Below are 18,902 nucleotides of genomic sequence, written 5' to 3' on the forward strand. Positions count from 1 at the left end.
AGGGGCTGATTTTGCACACAGGGAATATTTTTGCAGTGTCTATAAACATTTTAGGCGACACACTAAGGCTGCTAAGACTACCTGTGTCAAATCCATCAGGGCATGCTGGAATTTTGTCATTCCACTCCACGTTGTCAGATCCTCTTATTAAAATATTTCTTGTAAGAATTCCAATTTCTGCCCTTGCTTCAAACAGAGTTCCATCAGGGAGGGTGACAGTGATTCCTAAGTGTGTGTAATTCAGCGGATTAGTTAGCGTTATGTTCCTGCCACCAGCAGATACAGATGCAATGGTCCTTTTTTCATTCTCTTGTTGGCTGTGTCTGTAAAAATTTGAACCAAAAACTCTCAAAATTAATATAAATTAACATAACAGTGTTTTGCTGTATTTGTTTTATGCTATTCTGAACACTCATGTGTAAAACAGGAAAACTTTTTATGTCATACAATATTCTGAAGAGGAATTCCAAGACGGTATTTTACTCTTTCTTAGAGTAACTGAATAAATTTTACAGATGCATTTCAATTAAATAAATATTTTCCAAGTGCTATACTTGTTCACAGAACTGGACTAATTCTATAAAGTATTCAAAAGTACTATTCATTTATAACTTTGAGGATCACACTCAGTGGCTGTCAATCAGGGATGCTTTCATCCCTCCAGGGGACATTTGGTAATGCCTGGACACATTTTCGGTTGTCGCAACTTGTTGGGGGTGCTATGTTGCTACTAGAAGGTAGTGGCCAAGGATGTACCCAAATGTCCTATGATACACAACAAAGAATTATCTGGTCCAAAATGTCAATAGTGCTGAGACTGAGAAACCCTTACAGAGGGAATCCATTGGAGGTTCCTGAGCAGGGAAAAGAAACGACTGAGGTGAGCTCAAGAGTTCTCATTTCTACCCATTCCTTCAACACATACCAAGTTCCAGCAGAAGGACTGGCCAAATCTATAATATACACATTCATGTACTGAGTCCTTCCAACAAAGACTTATCGAGTGTCCATCCTGTTTTCTAGGCACAGAGCAAAGTATTGGGGATACCAAGCAGAAAGTGCCCCTGACTTCAGAGACATGTGTTTCTATGGCTGATTGTGTATTATCTACTAAAGCGTGATTGGTGCTGTTGACAGAGGTGCCCTTAGAGGAGTTACCTCTGTATCTTCCTCACATTCCTTTTTGATTCCTCTCTCCCTTGGCAAATCTTTTTCCTCCTTTAACTACCAGTCGCATGTGAAACACGTTGAAAGGCACCTCTCTCACCTTTCCCAACTCTTCTTCTGGACTCCCAGTAAGCTCTGCGTGAGGCCCCATCAGCACTCACGGTCACCACACTGCAGTCTTACCACCCATTTACTTCTCTGTCCTTCCCATACCTGATTTAACACCCGTTAAATCATTCTGTATGCTGAGCACTTGGTCCAGTACGTGTCACAATTCAATCACAGTTTTTCCCTGACTGAATAAATCAATGCAGAATGAATTCCTGAGGTAAGAAGGTAGAGGAATGGAGCCCAAATAGGAAGATGATGGAATATTCCAGGGTGAGGGGCTGAGAGTCTAAATTAAACTGAGTGCATGGAAAGCTGGTGGAAGAGGCATTTCAAGGGAAGGACCAAGAGAACCTGGTGATATGCAGGAAGCGAAGAATGATGATAGTCAGAAGGTCACTAGGAAAGTTTTTATGAGGATCAAAATCAGACTGTAGAATTTAAAGGGAAAACATGGATAGCGAGAATGAAATGGAAGAAATGGGCATAATATTTAAGCAGTTCAATAATTTACAGAGAGAAAGAGGGAGAGAAGCTACAAGAGACAGGAGACCAAAGTTATTTTTTTTTTTTTCCAAGATGGTGGGTGGATGGGGAAACCCATAATTCCAAAAGACCCAGGGAAGGAATTGTAGGGTGAGAGGGCAGGGGGAGGTGAAGATTAAGGATGCTTGAGAGAGGATGTATCAATAGTACAAGATCCCTCAGGTGATTTGGACTGGCCTCTCCTGAATTCTCTTGAATTCAGATGAACAGAGATTTCTTTAGAAAAGAAGGTTCCAGGGACTTCCCTCATGGTGCAGTGGTTTAGAATCTGCCTGCCAGTGCAGGGGACATGGGTCGATCCCTGGTCCGGGAAGATCCCACATGGTGTGGAGCAACTAAGCCCATGCACCTCAACTACTGAGCCGGAGCTCTAGAGCCCGTGAGCGACAACTACTGAGCCCACGTGCCACAACTACTGAAGCCCGCGTGCCTAGAGCCCGTGCTCCACAACAAGAGAAGCCACTACAATGAGAAACCCATGCACCGCAATGAAGAGTAGCCCCCCTCGCTGCAACTAGAGAAAGCCCGCATGCAGCAACGAAGACCCAATGCAGCCAAAAAAACAAAAACAAAACAGAAAAAACAAAAGAAGGTTATAAAAAAGCATTTTTATATGTTATATGCACCTAAATGCACCTTTTCTTCCTTTGTAATAATATCTAACACTTATCTAGCACTAACTTTGAGTCAAGTTCTGCTCTGTTTTACACATATTAACTCACTTAGTCCTTACAGTAATTCTGAGATACATACTAACAGCATTCCAATTTTAGAGAAGCACAGAGAGGTGAAATAACATGACCTCAGGCCTAGTAAGTGGTATTGCCGGGGGTTGGACCCAGGCAGACTGACTTTAGAAGTAGTACTCTTTTCGTTTTTTGGGTTTTTTTTTTTTTGTGGTACGCGGGCCTCTCACTGTTGTGGCCTCTCCCGTTGCGGAGCGCAGGCTCCAGAGGCGCAGGCTCAGCGGCCATGGCTCACAGGCCCAGCCGCTCTGTGGCATGTGAGATCTTCCCGGACCGGGGCACGAACCCGTGTCCCCTGCATCAGCCGGCGGACTCTCAACCACTGCGCCACCAGGGAAGTCCCTAGAAGTAGTATTCTTAACCACCTGCATTACAAACTCTGAAATGGGACTTATGAATTAAATAGTGAACAATGAGTTAGATTTGATGGGAAACTCCTTAATTCTTGTTTCTTAAAATGAAATATCCCTAAACTAAGTTCTAAACTTACTCTTTTAATTCATCCAGAAAAGCTATAAATGAGGACTTTCTATTCTATTTGTAAGCCCTGTCATTTTGCTGCTTTTTAATTTTGCCATTATACAATTCCAAGGGCAGAGAAAAAAAGGGCACTTATAAAGCTAAGTATATATTTAACACTTCCTAATGTCTGCAGGTCTATTTTTAACTTGGAAAATGACAAACCCAAAACGCCACCTTGAATTCTAATTCTATACTGAGTCACGACCTTAACATAATTTAGCTGTTTCTTGTCATAAATTACTATTTGTTCCCTGATCAGCATCAACTATATCCAATTTTGCTATTGCTTATAATTTGAACAATAAAGCAAAAATAAGGCTCCTCTTGCTTCCTCTCCCCACCAGTATTCTTGGTGTAGCTGTGTTAGTTTTGTTCGTTTTATTTCTTATTTGCTAAAATATATAATTAAACAAATTAAGGGTCATAAGCAGCCTCGATTGTAAAATGTCAGACGTGTAAAAGGTCACGTTAATCATCACTCATACTATAATTTCCTTCCTCCCTTTTATTCAATCATTACTAACAATTTTGCTCCATGGGAGCCACTGCCAAGACTGTAAGATGAGAAAGAGTTCACTAGCTTCCTTCAAACGTGTCATTTGGTGGCGCCAAACACAGAAGCTCATTTACATGTTTGCATGCGTTGATGCACTTAGCTAAAGCTCTCACTCAGAGGTTTTCAACTGACTTAATAGCAGAATGCTTTTGTCAAACGAAATCTTACATGGGAACTTAACCGTGAAAATGACTAAAATCTTTTATTAGTATATATTCATACTTTTTCTCATGGTAAATTCAGTCAGTGGAAACTCAACACACTGGGGGTCAACCCAATGTTAATATTTGTCAAATACATATTTGGCTGTTCACGCTTCTTTATTCTAGGTTTCAAATTTAAATTAAATAGTTGTGGACCTTCTGAATCATCCCTTGTTTACATAGTTTAAAAAAGTCTCTATTCTAAAAAAAAAAAAAAAAAAAAAAAAAAAAGTCTCTATTCTAAATCAAAATTAGCGGGTCCAGAAGACATCATACCTGTGTCCTGTGCTTGCAATTACAATCTCATCTCCTGGTTTCCACGTTACTGCTTCGTGTAAAATCAAAGTCCTTTCCCCTGCCTTTGCAGTATGAGCCAAATGAGTCCAAATCACAGGAACAGGCAGACCTGGAGCCAACATACAAACCGAGAATTTCCTCAGATGTGTTTTCTTGGATATTGAGAGTTTCATGCATTTTAATCTTTGCCTGGATTGAATCAATTTTGAGAAAGTTCATTTTACCTTAGCATCTTATACCTTTCTCAAAAAAGAAACATTTAGAGTGCTTGCTTTATAAAAGTAATAATCAGGTTTGTAATAACATGTATAGGTCTATACGTTTTTAAAAAATCCTTCTGCAATGACATATCCCATTTATGATAATCTTTAAATGAACTCAATATAAATTGTGTGATACTACTGTTAAAATGGGCAGAGGCCTATTATCTTTGTCATTGTTGATAGGAATTGCTTAAATTGATAATCTGGAGACAAATGAAATGTATAAATTTCTGAAAATTCTATTAGTGTATAGATTTAGCATAATGTAGGACATTTATGATCATAGTGGGGTATCATCCTTATATACTCTAAACTTATAAAAGAGGTAGATTATTGCAATATAGAAGACTTCATATAAAAAGGATTCACACCATGCTTCCTTTAAATAATGCTACACTGATACCTCAAACATGATCATTATCATTTTTATTTGCTGATAATTTTCCACAGTACATATAGTTATAGAACAGTGCAAATATAAATTTATAGTTATATTTTAGAAAGAGCCCATTTTAAAATACAAATATAAGAAGTTATAATTTCTGCTTCTAGACTTAATGCCTTTTTGTTTAGATAGATGAATAAAGAAAACCATCAGTATGAACTGTTTCAAGTGCTAAATTAGGCAAAGGATGTGAAGGAAGGGCGTCCTAGGAGTGACCTTGGTTGTGAGTCTTGGTGGTCTGTAGGGGTTGACCTAACCTGGATAAAGGAGGGAAGAGATAAAGAGGGGTAAAGAGGGAACACGTAAAGACAGGAGAAGTTTGGCAAGGTTTCATTTAAAGAGAGTTATCAGGAGGATTATCTCTGGCTTCCTGGCTAGTCTCTCCTGGACCAGTTCCTTGAATCCTTTCGGCCCGTACCATGCAGATCCAGGATTCCCTCCCGCACAGCCAGCGTCTTGGCGCCATATACCGGGAGCTCAGGAGATCGCAGGTGCCCATGCAAGGTAATGACCGCCTTGTGTTGAAATGGGGAGGCTTCTGTCCCAATCTGCAAGGGATTTCACAAGCATCATTTAGAAAGTAAAACTCATTATCCACAACTCTAATCATTCAAAAGGAAATTCTTTTCTTTTCTCCCCTCTCTTTTGAGAATCAACTGTTCCATTCTCAGTATCTTTCCTCCAAAAGATAAACCTTACATTTTCCAGTCAGCTAAATATACGATGCCAGACCTTTGGAAAGTATACTGATTGACTTTAGCCACATCTCAGAGCTAATTTTTTTTTCTGCTCTATTTACAATTCTGCTCTATGAAAATATGCTTTATCTTCCCATTAAAAGCACAAAAGTATTCTAGGGAACTTTTAAAATCCAGAAAAAAGATTTTATGCTAAGAACAGAGACCTACACAAAGATAAACTAGTGAGAGTTTAGCGTAATTAACTGTCCATTTTACACATAATATTTTAAAAAGAAATGGAGAGGTTAGCAATGAATACAGATCAAGTTCTCTCGTATACCTGAAGAACGCCTCCATCTGTAATTAGAATATTTTCTGCCTGAAGTTCAATGTCAGCTTCATCAAATATTAGAGTTCCACCTAAAAACCATACAATTTTGAAATATATCACAAGGAATAGTCTTATTAAAAGCTATTTCTTAAATTATACACTAAAATTTAACTTCTTATTCCTATCTGCTGTCACTATGCATGTCACTTTACTTCAGCTCTTTGGCAACATGAAGTATAAAAACTTCAGACAAGGGCTTCCCTGGTGGCGCAGTGGTTGAGAGTCCGCCTGCCGATGCAGGGGACACGGGTTCGTGCCCCGGTCCTGGAGGATCCCACATGCCGTGGAGCAGCTGGGCCCGTGAGCCATGGCCGCTGAGCCTGCGCGTCCGGAGCCTGTGCTCCACAACGGGAGAGGCCACAGCAGTGAGAGGCCCGCATACCGCACAAAAAAAAAACAACAACTTCAGACAAGACCCAAGGAGCTGCTAGGAAATCAAACCCCAGGGCAGATTATTCCCCCTTGATCATTTGTTATTTTAAATGTTATTAAATAATGCAGCTACATGAATTCTAGTTCTACAAACACAGGACCTCAAAATATAAATTAAGAACCAAAAATTAAAATAAAAGAAAAACACTTTTCATAAACTATTGTAATGCCAACATTAGGTCTGAACTTTCATCCACTAATTTGCACTAGCAACAGCTATGGCCTGATTAGCATTATTAAAGAATGTGCTGAGATACATTTTTTAAGAGACTGATGTAAATTTGTGGACAGTGAAACTTTACCTGTCCAAAGGTTCAGTAGTTAATAACTTCAAATAACTGAAACACTGCTGTCGTCCCAGAAGTTAAAACAAAAACAAAGCGCAAAGGCCTATGAACAGCTAAAACCATTATGGCAAAGTTTATATACTAAAGCCTCAAGTGTTTTACTCTCGCCAATTATTGTTTCTTTTACACACAATTGTCACAGTTCTGGTTATTTAGCTTGCTGTATTAAAAATAGGATATTAAGAAGCAGAGAGAACTTCGTGTAACAGTTGAAAGCAGGTTCACAGGCAAAGGTTAAATCACAACCTGGCATCCAAGAGGAGTCAGGGGGGTCATTAGTATAGAATTTAACAAACCTCTATGATTTTTATAACCCCTAGGACCCACTATACTAGTGTTTTTCTAAATGGGAAATACCTTGTTACTGTTGTAATCCACTCCATGTTCATTGGCATATACATACACACACACACACACACACACACACACACGGTTATTGAAACAAAAGTTTCATGAAACACTTGACTTTAAAAGACGCTTACCCATATAAAAGATGCAGTACACTCAGATATTTTCTTTTTTTTTTTTTTTTGCGGTACACGGGTCTCTCACTGCTGCGGCCTCTCCCGTTGTGGAGAAACAGGCTCTGGACGCGCAGTCTCAGCGGCCATGGCCCACGGGCCCAGCCGCTCCGCAGCATGTGGGATCTTCCCGGACTGGGGCATGAACCCGTGTCCCCTGCATCGGCAGGCAGACTCTCAACCACTGCGCCACCAGGGAAGCCCCCACTCAGATATTTTCTATTCTATTTCATTAAAAGATTCTGGTTGCAACGCAATAAAAAAAATCATAACCACAAATGGATTATAATACTCAATTTAAAGAACTCAGTACTAAACTCTGTATTCAAAACCTGATACAACTATGGATGTTCATAATCATGAATTTTGATTAAATTAACTTCACAGAACCATTTCACAGGCAGAGTCTAATAAACAGATTTTCAGAAATTTACCCTGAATAAGCAACATTTTCAGGATAGGAGTATTCTGATCCAGCAAAATTGTCTGTCCTTTTGTAATAACAACTAGTGAGCCTTCCTCTGGGGGCGATGCTCCTCCCCACGAGAAGTTGGAGGACCAAGCATCAACATATAGAAAGTCAGCATTATCCTGTAATAGAAATGAGAGACTTTTAAATTTAGAGGTTTTATCACAATTCTTCATTTAATTCCTCAAAATGAAGAAATCTAAAACAATGAACATTTTCATTAAGTATAACCTACTTTAAATATGTTAGAGCTGCCTGTTGATTAATTTCACAATAATAAAAAAATAAAAAAGCTATTACCAATTACCCTGCAATCCAGAATAATTAGAAATCTGAAATAATAAAATTTTAGTAGCAAGCAAAAAAAAAATAACCTACCTTAAATTTATTATAGTCACATCTTAGTTATTTTTTGGAGACATTAACAAAGTAAAAGGTCCATTAATGGGACTTCTCTGGTGGCGCAGTGGTTAAGGATCCGCCTGCCAATGCAGGGGACACGGGTTCAATCTCTGAACCAGGAAGATCCCACATGGCGTGGAGCAACTAAGCCCGTGCACCACAACTACTGAGCCTGAGCTCTAAAGCCCACGAGCCACAACTACTGAGCCCACGTGCCACAACTACTGAAGCCCACGTGCCTAGAGCCTGTGCTCCACAACAAGAGAAGTCACCACAATAAGAAGCCCGCGTGCCACAACGAAGAGTAGCCCCCGCCTGCCACAACTAGAGAAAGCCCATGCGCAGCAACAAAGACCCAACACAGCCAAAAAAAACCCCAGCAACTCCATTACCAATTACTTCACCTCCCATAAGGCTAGTTTTTCTATTGCTGAGACTACTCTATCCAACAGCACTGTTACCAGTTTGGCCATGCCGATGCTTCTGATGTTGACATGCACTGGAGCCCACCCTGAAGGAGTGTGGGCGTTTGTCATGCAGATGATATATGTCTTGTTGGAATACTCAATATCACATTTGGCTTCAGCTATGGTAACAAGAACATCCTGTATATTTTCACTGTAAAGTAAAAAAAAGAAAACAAAACATTGGTGTTTTTCTCAAATGTCTAGGTCCCATTGTCAAACCCTATTATTCATATGCATTATTGTAAAACTAATGATCTTACCTATGAGCTATCAAAGTGCAGACTGACACTTTTTTTCAGTAGCAAAACTTCAAAATATTCGTTGAGAAAAAAGTAAACAAAGCGATTAAGAGGTCAGGAAATAAAACTGTACAAACTAGCAAGTACTGCAGTGCTGGAGAAAAACTGCTTGGGTTCAAATTATTGAGAAAGTCTACATTGGTCTCCAAACAGCCACCTATGTAAGACACTTTCAGCGATTATCTTGCCTATGTGACATTTTTTGTCACATTCACAGACTTTGGAATTTAATCTCCATGTAAAAATGCAAGTCCAAGGTAGTTACAGGTACTTGAGGAATTAACATTGCCCGCTATGATTTAAATGATCTGGGGTTTTGAAGTCAAACTTAATGTACTTGAAGGATGATGATAGGGCAGTACATAAAATTTGAGCCAAAATAATGAATATGCTTATGAAGAAGGAATCTAAACAGTTACAGTGAAATGGATGAAGAGATGTTTCATTGAGCCAATGAAGCAGATGATGGTTGGAGATGAGATTCTGGGGAAAGCATTAACAGTAAGGTGACTTATACTTGTGATGTTACTTACTAAGATCTGGGGAAAGTTATTTAGCCTCTCTAATTTTAGTCTTCTAGCCATAAAATGGTATTAAACAATACCTAAGAAGGTAAGGCAGGAAGTTTCTATGGGGTAAAAAGGTTCCTGACACAGAGTATGTAGTCAGTAAATGTAGTGTGGCTTTTGAGCAGGTGGGTAGACTTTACATGACTATATTCAAACACTGTCCTGGCACACGAGAAAGCAGGCATAACGGCTGGAGCCAGAAAGATTCACCGATGTATATGCGCGTGAAGACAGTACCTGAAGCCTGATCCCAGGACTGTAAGTCTGGTGCCCCCTGCTGTACTGCCTCTCCTGGGAGCTATTTCAGTGATGAGTGGAGTCATTGACATGGTGTATATAAAAGGAGCCGGGGACTGAGATGAATTCTTCCCATTGACCACACTCACTTCACAGGCTTGCTTGGGTCCCCTGCCTATGATAAGAGGAATCAAACTGAGTTCGATTCTGCCATTAGGCCCTTATTCACGTCCAAAACCCCCAAATATTTTTAATAACATCTTCCTTTTCCCAAAGTCACTTTCACAGGCTCTATGTGAAGTAATAAAGATCTCTAGCAATAGTCAAACACATCACAAAATTCACGCACATTATCAACAGGGGAAAAACCCTTAGATCCTCCCTCAGAGCCTCTTATTGTAGACAATTCTACAAACCTGCCTGTTTGGTTTTCCAGTGCTAGAGGATTCAACACAGCAAATTAGAGAGGACGGAAGGAAGAACGGCTAATAGCAAGCACGCTGACAGCTGAAAGCGAGGTAACAGACAGAAAAGCTACAAAAACTCAATACAAAAACGCTGAAAAAAGAAGCGGAGCTACTGTTAAGGTAAACAAACCTTGACAAATCTTTATAGCATTACTGCATTAAAAAAAAATCAGAATACAAACTCTGATGTTGAAATGATAAGTAAGCCCAGTCACAAAAGTGTTACATTTTCTTCAGTATTCTTTAAGAAGTCAGAAGAAGCAAAAATGTTTAGAAAAGCTTCATCACATTTTGTTAATGTTTTAAAAAATGTTTGTCCATAAACCATATCCTTTATTCATCTATATTATTCTCTTTAGTTCTTCTTAAATTTTGTTAGATAATGAAAATCTGCTGTGTACTTAAAATACCAGATACTTAAACTTCACAGTAACCCACTGAACTAGGGTTAATATTGTCTCCATTCAATAGATGGACAAACTGAAACAGAGAGGAGTTAAGTTACTTAGCTGAGGTGACAGTTAGTGGCAAAACAAATTCAGGGGCTCCTTAGAGCCCAGGCTTTTAACCACTAAGTAAAAATAAATAAGAGTAATAATAATAGCAAATCACATATCATGTTTCAGATACCATTCTATTCACTTCACATACATTAACTTATCAAACCTCACAATAAGTAGGCTAATGTGATCATTTTCATTTTACAGAAGAGGAAACAAAGACACAGAGAGCTTGAATAACTTGCCCAAAGACACAGCTTGCGTTTGAATCTTGGCAACGAATTACCAGAGTTCACCCTCATAACCATTATGCTATCCCCCCTTTAGGGGAAAGTTAATACTCCAACAGGAACTAAAAACATGTTCTCCGTTTGGCATGCTCTTTATGTGATAAACTGAAAAACTGCAGTTTACTAAAAACAATTCAGTTTAACCCAAATGTCATGAATCTTGGAAAATATTTTAAGCCTAGAAAACAAAATTCTGAAGCAATTGCTTAAAATCAGGAAATTCATAAAGGTGATTCAATTGCCCCAAATGAACACAAAAAATTGAAAAAAGAAATTCAGACTGATCTCTATAAAATTCAACAGTTCTCAAAGACTTCCATTCTTTCTTCTGACTACTTACCATTACTAGGTGGAACTTCACATAATAATGTTGTGCGATTAGATTTCAGTCTGTCGACTGCACATTTGGAGCTACAAACTAATACAACTGAATTCTGTGGATTAAACCCAGTGCCTGTCACAGTCATGGTTTGACCACCACCGAAGCTCCCTAGTGAAGACATATAAAAGGGAAAGACAAAGTTAATGAAAAGAAAACCTCCTCTGTACATATATTTAACTTTATTTTAACACCTGAAATGGAAGCAAGTTTCATTAAATGAAAAGATTTGCAGAACTGAAATTATTTATATTATATTATATTATATTATATTAGTGCAACAGAATCTCTTTTGATTGTAGTTTTTTAAAACCTTCACTGAGTAAATGTCACATCTGGTCATTTATTTGAACTACTTCCAGGAACTAAAATTTTATTTAAAAGAAATGTCACAAAGAATTTGAGTAGTCAAAACACAAATGTAAAGTTACCATTTTAGTTAAAAGCACATTGGTTACGCTTAAGGTTTTTAACCACTAAAATAATTTTCAAACAGAAAAAAAATACTTATTTAGATAGACATAATTACAGGCCAGTGATATCTAAACATGATTTAAAAACAATTTCCAAATAAAACCTGGACATTTTCAATAATATTAAATTTTAGATAAATTATATAGCACAAGAGAAATATAGGCATTAAACAAATATTTTGAAATGATTGATACCCTTGCATGCTTATTAATTTGATGCATAAACAAAAATATGTTAGTGTGTTATAGGAACTACACATTTTAGCAGGGTTTGAAGAATATGTTTCTTTCTAAATAAGTGTTTACTGAAACAATATAAAATATTTCTAGGTTCTGGTACATTCATGCCTACCTTGGCTTGGATGAATATTGTGAATAGTAAGTGGGTACTCAAAGACGACTGTAGACACAGCAGAGCCTTTTGTCCTATGATGCATCGTAACAGGAAAAGTGCCACCAGCATGATCTCCAGCAATGCATTGCAATACAGTATCATTGACCATGGTCACATTACACTGAATGTTATTTATCATCACTGAAATTTCCAAGATATCAATACCAAAATTTGACCCATTGATCTGAATTTCAGTCCCTGGAGGACCTTAAAAACAAAAAGCAAACCATATAAATATAAACATATACCTAAATTCCAATACTTGCACATGCATTTAAAGATATACCCATGCACTTACATAAACAAAATAATATCCAGTATTTTAAAACTAATATAAATACCAACAGTACATGTCATGTCATATACATTTTGGCTATAATTTCATTGCAGTCTATGGTATCTTGATTATAAGATATTTATCTCAATGTTCATTATTTTCTAGCACATCGGTCCATTCTACAGATGAAAGTTGTAAGTTACTAATAATTCAGGCTAATGGAAAAGAGAGAAGATCTAGAATGTCTGTAGAATGAATGAATGCCTGAGCAGTGGGTGGTGGGTTAGAGCATATTTAGGGATGAGGTTTACTTTTTAAAACTTTTGGTACTTTCCTGATATTTGCAACTCTTCTGATGAATGGACTATTTTTCTTAATTCAAATATTTTCAATATATATGACTTGATAAACAAATTATGATATATAAATAATTAGGTATAAGATAGTAAATACAGAAACAAGGAATTAATTTAAAGACTTATAGATGAATGTTGATGTTAATGCCTTGAACAAATGTACATAGAATAAAGTATCTCAATCCTTCTGTTCCCTTCCTTCCTTCTTTTGACAAAAAGCATTGAGGGCATTACACACATGGAATTTTTCACAGGGCATCCAAACACAGACCTACGTACCTAAATAATAAGTGAATAGTTATTAATCAACATAACTTGTTACAAATGCAGAGTCACCACGTATTAGTTTGCTTTTAATTCAAGTAGTAACAGTAAAAATAACTACATAATTGACCATAGTAAGTGTCACTGAAATGTAAGTTGCCATTTTAAAGACCATAGATATTGAGATCTTTCATGTTACCAATAGTTTTAAGATACAAGATTAAAAAATGTTTTCAGGTCTGAAGTTTTTAATCTTCTCTGGTATTTTCACCTTTCATATGGAAGTGTTCTAAGTGTGATGTATACCTTGCCTCTTCAGTAAATAAAATATTGGGTTGGCCAAAAGGTTTGAACGTTTTTTTCCGTAAGATGGCTCTAGTAGCACTTAGTTGTCTTTAATTTCATTTGAAACAATTTTGTTAGACTGTATGTGACAGTTGTCATATCAGCGTGCATTTTAAAAAAGACATCAAAATTGGTGAATTTTTGTGTAGCCATTTTAATATTGAAGATGGAAGAAAAAAAGCAACATTTTTGGCATATTATACTTTATTATTTCAAGAAAGGTAAAAATGCCAACTGAAACGCAAAAAAAAGATTTGTGCAGTGTACGGAGAAGGTGCTGTGACTGATCAAACATGTCAAAAGTGGTTTGCGAAGTTTCGTGTTGGAGATTTCTCTCTGGACAACGCTCCGTGGTCGGGGAGACCAGTTGAAGTTGATAGCGATCAAATTGAGACATTAATTGAGATCAACATTATACCATCCAGGAGACAGCCGACATACTCAAAATATCCAAATCAAGTGTTGAAAATCATTTGCACCAGCTTGGTTATGTTCATCGCTTTGATGTTTGGGTTCCACTTAAGCGAAAAAAACCTTTTTGACCATATTTGCACATGCAGCTGTCTACTGAAACGTCACAGAAACGTTCTGTTTTTAAAACAAATTGTGATGGGCGATGAAAAGTGGATACTGTACAATAATATGAAACAGAAGAGATCGTGGGGCAAGTGAAATGAACCAATACCGACCACACCAAAGGCCGGTCTTCATCCAAAGAAGGTGATGTTGTGTATATGGTTGGAATGGAAGGGAGTCCTCTATTATGAGCTCCTTCTGGAAAACCAAACGATTAATTCCAACAAGTACTGCTCCCAATTAGCCCAAGTGAAAGCAGCACTCAATGAAAAGCGTCCAGAATTAGTCAACAGAAAACACATAATTTTCCATCAGGATAACGCAAGGCCAAATGTTTCTTTGATGACCAGGCAAAAACTGTTACAGCTTGGCTGGGAAGTTCTGATTCACCTGCTGTATTCACTAGACATTGCACCTTTGGATTTCCATTTATTTCGATCTTTACAAAATTCTCTTAATGGAAAAAATTTCAATTCCCTGGAAGACTGTAAAAGGCACCTGGACCAGTTCTTTGCTCAAAAAGACAAAACGTTTTGGGAAGATGGAATTACGAGTTGCCTGAAAAACGGCAAAAGTAGTTGGAACAAAAGGGTGAATACGTTGTTCAATAAAGTTCTTGGTGAAGATGAAAAATGTGCTTTTTATTTTTACTTAAAAACCGAAGGCACCTTTTGGCCAACCCAATAGCTCAGTTCTCACTTGTCTACAAGTCTCATCTATCTTCAGATACATTGTTTTGAAAGATACATTCAAAGAGAGATGAGACAGAAATGGTTCATGGAAATAAAGAACATATGCCAATATGTTCTTCATTTGCAATGATTGCAAATATATGGGAGGAAGTATGCCATTGCTACTGTTAATATTTGCTTTTTAAAATTCTAAATGAGAAAACTTGATGTCTAAAAGAAAATTTCAATAGCAAACTTCTTGAAGGCACAGAATACACCTTACCCAAACCTGATACATTTCCTGGCACTGTAAATTAACAATTAACAAAGACTTTTTTTTTAAAAGGCCAACATTTAATAAGTTCTTCATTTTATTTATTTTTTTAAAAATATTTATTTATTTATTTATTTGGTTGCGCTGGGTCTTAGTTGCAGCTGACGGGCTCCTTAGTTGCAGCTCGCTGGCTCCTTAGTTGTGGCAGGCAGCCTCCTTAGTTGTGGCATGCGAACTCTTAGTTGCGGCATGCGCGTGGGATTTAGTTCCCTGACCAGGGATCAAACCTGGGCCCCCCTGCATTGGAGCACGGAGTCTCATCCACTGCACTACCAGGGAAGTCCCTTAATAAGTTCTTTATTAAAGGAAACTTTTAAGTTGCATTATATGAATGAGATTTTTTAACCTTATGAGGAAGGTATCTGCATGTGTAAGGAAACTGATATTTTAAGAAACTCGTCCAAAGTTTCACCACTGGAAAGTAAAAGAACCAAGGTGTGAATCCAGGTATTAAGGCCATGTTCTCAGCCATTAGACTATAGCTGCCTCTTCAGAAATCATTACATAGATGATAAGCATTCCAATAGCTTGAAGATGATCAGAAACAGCATAACATAATGACAAAGGATCAGGAAGACATCTCAATCTATTCTTAGCTCAGAAGGCCAAGTCATATTAAATAATTAAGTAAATCCTATTTTATAATATTTTTTCCACCTGAATGGGCCAATTACCCCCTTAAAAGGAATTCTGTTGTATTAATAAGTTAATAATCAATTGTAGTTTCCTGGAAACAAGATACTCTAAAAAATTCTCAATGTTAATAAGATGAACTACTTACGAATTTTAACAGGTATTGCCTGTCATATTAACATTAATGACATAAATTAATGATCAATTTTAGTACACAGGTATCCATCTATTTCTTCCTCATTTTGAAATTTAGGTGAAGTTAATGGGGATTTTGTTTTAAAACAGAAATGGGAATTTGGCCAAAAATTTTATCCCAAGAATGTGCAAAAAATAATCACACAACAGAGACTACACAGAACTCAAATCCCATGTATTGACTAAGAGGGTTTGTCTAAAAACACATTCTAAAAATCATTTGTAAACATTATTCCAATTCTATGCTAGTAAATATTACTGATCATAGTATATCAAGACACCAAAAAAGCAGGTATTGGCCTACCTGTACTTGGGATAACTCCTCTGAGAAGTGGAGTATCTTCCAAGGCATACGTAAATGACAGAGGTGGATAAGCGACTGCATTCACAGAGATCTTTACACTGACCCTTCCAGCTGTCCCTGCTGGGGTACGGCAGTAGACTTCACTGGAATTGACAGAAATAATTTGGCAAGGTTCATCCCCAACAGTGACTGTGGTGTTGCCTGGATAGAAGCCATTTCCAGTGATCATCAAAGTAGTGCCACCACCGATGCTTCCAGAAGTTGGTGTGACAGATGCTACTGGGGGGCTGCTGACAGTAAGGTTTCCCAGAGCTAAGCCTTTCATTCCCACCACAACACTAAGAGGATAAATTCCAGCCGGAAGAGGAGTCACAAGAACAGTGATGTTATTTTCATTAACATCAATTGCTCTAAACTGTTGGTTTCCAATGAAAACAGAAACGTCCTCCAAGATAGTGCCAAAACCTTCTCCTTCAATAAGAACTTTTACAGATCCTTTGATGGTGTTTGGGGAGATTCTTGTTACAAAAGCAGTGATGCTTTCTAAGTATGAAAAGCTGCAGTTCCCTTGACACAGGGCAGGCACTCCGTGGATCAGAAGATTTACCTTCACAAGCTGCTGCGGAGCAGGAGATGTTTCACATTCAATGGCTGTATAATTCACTGACAGAACTTCACATGGAAAATGACCCATAAGGACTTGTACACCAGCAGAAGGAACTGCAAATCCAGAGCCTTTTATGGTCACTTTTGTCATTCCTGTAGTTGACCCTGCATTTGGTAATACCACGTCGATGTTTGGCAAAAGTACAAATCGCCTATCAAATTCACTGGACAGTGTGTTGATAGCAGTGCCCAGATTGTAGACAGTTACTGTGACAATTTCCCTGATACCAACATCCATTGAGTTTTGAGGGTCAATATGACACACAATGGAATTATTACTACTTTCTTCTACAACACAGGGATAGCTACCAATTGTAACCTGAAAATAAAATGAACATGAAAACAAGTCAATACATTACTCTAGTGTGAATTTAAATTTTGTATTAGCAACAACTAAATTTAAAAATTTGGGGACTTCCCTGGTGGCGCAGTCGTTAAGAATCTGCCTGCCAATGGAGGGGACATGGGTTCGAGCCCTGGTCCGGGAAGATCCCACATGCCGTGGAGCAACTAAACCCGTGTACCACAACTACTGAGCCTGAGCTCTAGAGCCCTCAAGCCACAACTACTGAAGCCCGCATGCCTAGAGCCCCATGCTCCACAACAAGGGAGGCCACCGCAATGAGAAGCCTGTGCATCGCAACGAAGAGTAGCCCCTGCTCTCCGCAACTAGAGAAAGCCCGTGCACAGCAACAAAAACCCAATGCAGCCAAAAAATCAATCAATCAATAAATTAAAAAAAAATTGATCAAGTGCAAACTTTTTTTTCATGAAATTAATTTGGGGGCTGATTAAGGCATATCTTGGATTAATCTTAAACTAAATTATGATCATACACAAATGTTCATAGTTACATTATTGATAATAGCCAAAAAGGTGAAAGCAACCCAAATGTCCATGAACTAATGAATGAATAAATAAAATGTATACACTGTGCAGTGGAATATTATTCAGTCATAAAAAGAAATGAAGTACTGCTACATGGTACATCATGGATCAACCTTGAAAACATTATGCTTAGTGAATACAGCTAGTCACAAATGACCACATATTGTATGATTCTATTTATAAGAATATTCACAATAGGCAAATCCACAGAGACAGAAAAATTAGTGGTTGTTTAGGGCCAGGAAGTACGGAGGGGTTGGGGGTAATATCTAAGGACTGTGGGGTTCCTTTTTGGGGCAAAGAAAATGTTCTAAAATTGACTGTGGTGATGGACGCACAAGTCTACGAACATACCACAAGCTTCTGAATTGTACACGTTAAATGGGCCAGTTGTATGGTGTGTGAATTATATCACAATTAAGCTGTCATAAATTAAACTACGAGGTTATGGATGAAACATCTTCCTTTTATTGTGTATACAGAGGTAAAAAGGAGATCTTTATATTCTTACCTTATTAGCACATGTGAGATTACTGAAGCCACGTCCAGTAATTGTTATCAATTCATTTAGTGTTCCAATGGATGGACTAATGTTGCTTATAGATGGTGAAAAACAACTTGAAAGCTCAAAGAGCAATCTATCTGAATGTGCAAACCCGGTACTGTTCAGGCCACACAGGGGTTCTGTCGCCAGGCAGCCTGTCACAGAGCTTCCCAAGTGCAAATTTACGGGTCCTCCTTTAGACAAAAGATTGCCTGTAAGTCATGGATAAAATTCTAAAACAAGAATTGTTTTCAGACTGTATTACTCTAATTTTGATGATGGTGGTTTATATTCTGGTAAGTCTTTTTTTCCCAAATGACAAGAGGAGACCCAGGTGGTTCAAAGTTAAAAGAAAGACCTGGACACAGATGATACAGTAAAGAGTGAATAAAAAATTAATTTATTTTTCAATTTGTCTAAGGCCAGACCCTATGGGGAAAATAAAACAACATCATCTCACATTTTAATATATTTTCAGGCACTTACAGAGTATCAGAACTTTTTCACATTAACATCTCATTTGAGGCACATAAGGATTCTGGGAGACTGACAGGACAACATTAACATGATCCCCTTATTTTATAGAATAAATTCTAGCCTCAGAGCAGTCCCGACCTATTCAGGGTCATGCGGCTAGTGAGAGACAGTTAGCCCCAGTCATCTGCCTCCTACTCCAGAA

General features: G+C 37.8%; 1 protein-coding gene across 1 annotated transcript in view; it reads right to left on the reverse strand.

Moving 5' to 3' along the window:
• The window catches only part of PKHD1L1 (PKHD1 like 1), a gene marked incomplete at both ends in the record, with an annotated part of 143,164 nt that overhangs the window by 62,900 nt on the left and 61,362 nt on the right, over window positions 1-18,902 (reverse strand). The window contains 11 exons of the mRNA XM_079901821.1: window positions 82-323; window positions 4,125-4,254; window positions 5,272-5,401; window positions 5,874-5,953; window positions 7,659-7,815; window positions 8,557-8,713; window positions 9,668-9,842; window positions 11,265-11,414; window positions 12,129-12,377; window positions 16,126-17,110; window positions 18,191-18,417. Of these exons, the coding sequence (XP_079757947.1) occupies window positions 82-323; window positions 4,125-4,254; window positions 5,272-5,401; window positions 5,874-5,953; window positions 7,659-7,815; window positions 8,557-8,713; window positions 9,668-9,842; window positions 11,265-11,414; window positions 12,129-12,377; window positions 16,126-17,110; window positions 18,191-18,417 (2,682 nt within the window). The remainder of the gene's footprint in view (window positions 1-81; window positions 324-4,124; window positions 4,255-5,271; window positions 5,402-5,873; window positions 5,954-7,658; window positions 7,816-8,556; window positions 8,714-9,667; window positions 9,843-11,264; window positions 11,415-12,128; window positions 12,378-16,125; window positions 17,111-18,190; window positions 18,418-18,902) is intronic.

The sequence above is a fragment of the Stenella coeruleoalba genome, assembly GCF_951394435.1.
Source record: "Stenella coeruleoalba genome assembly, chromosome: 17".
Classification (NCBI taxonomy): domain Eukaryota; kingdom Metazoa; phylum Chordata; class Mammalia; order Artiodactyla; family Delphinidae; genus Stenella; species Stenella coeruleoalba.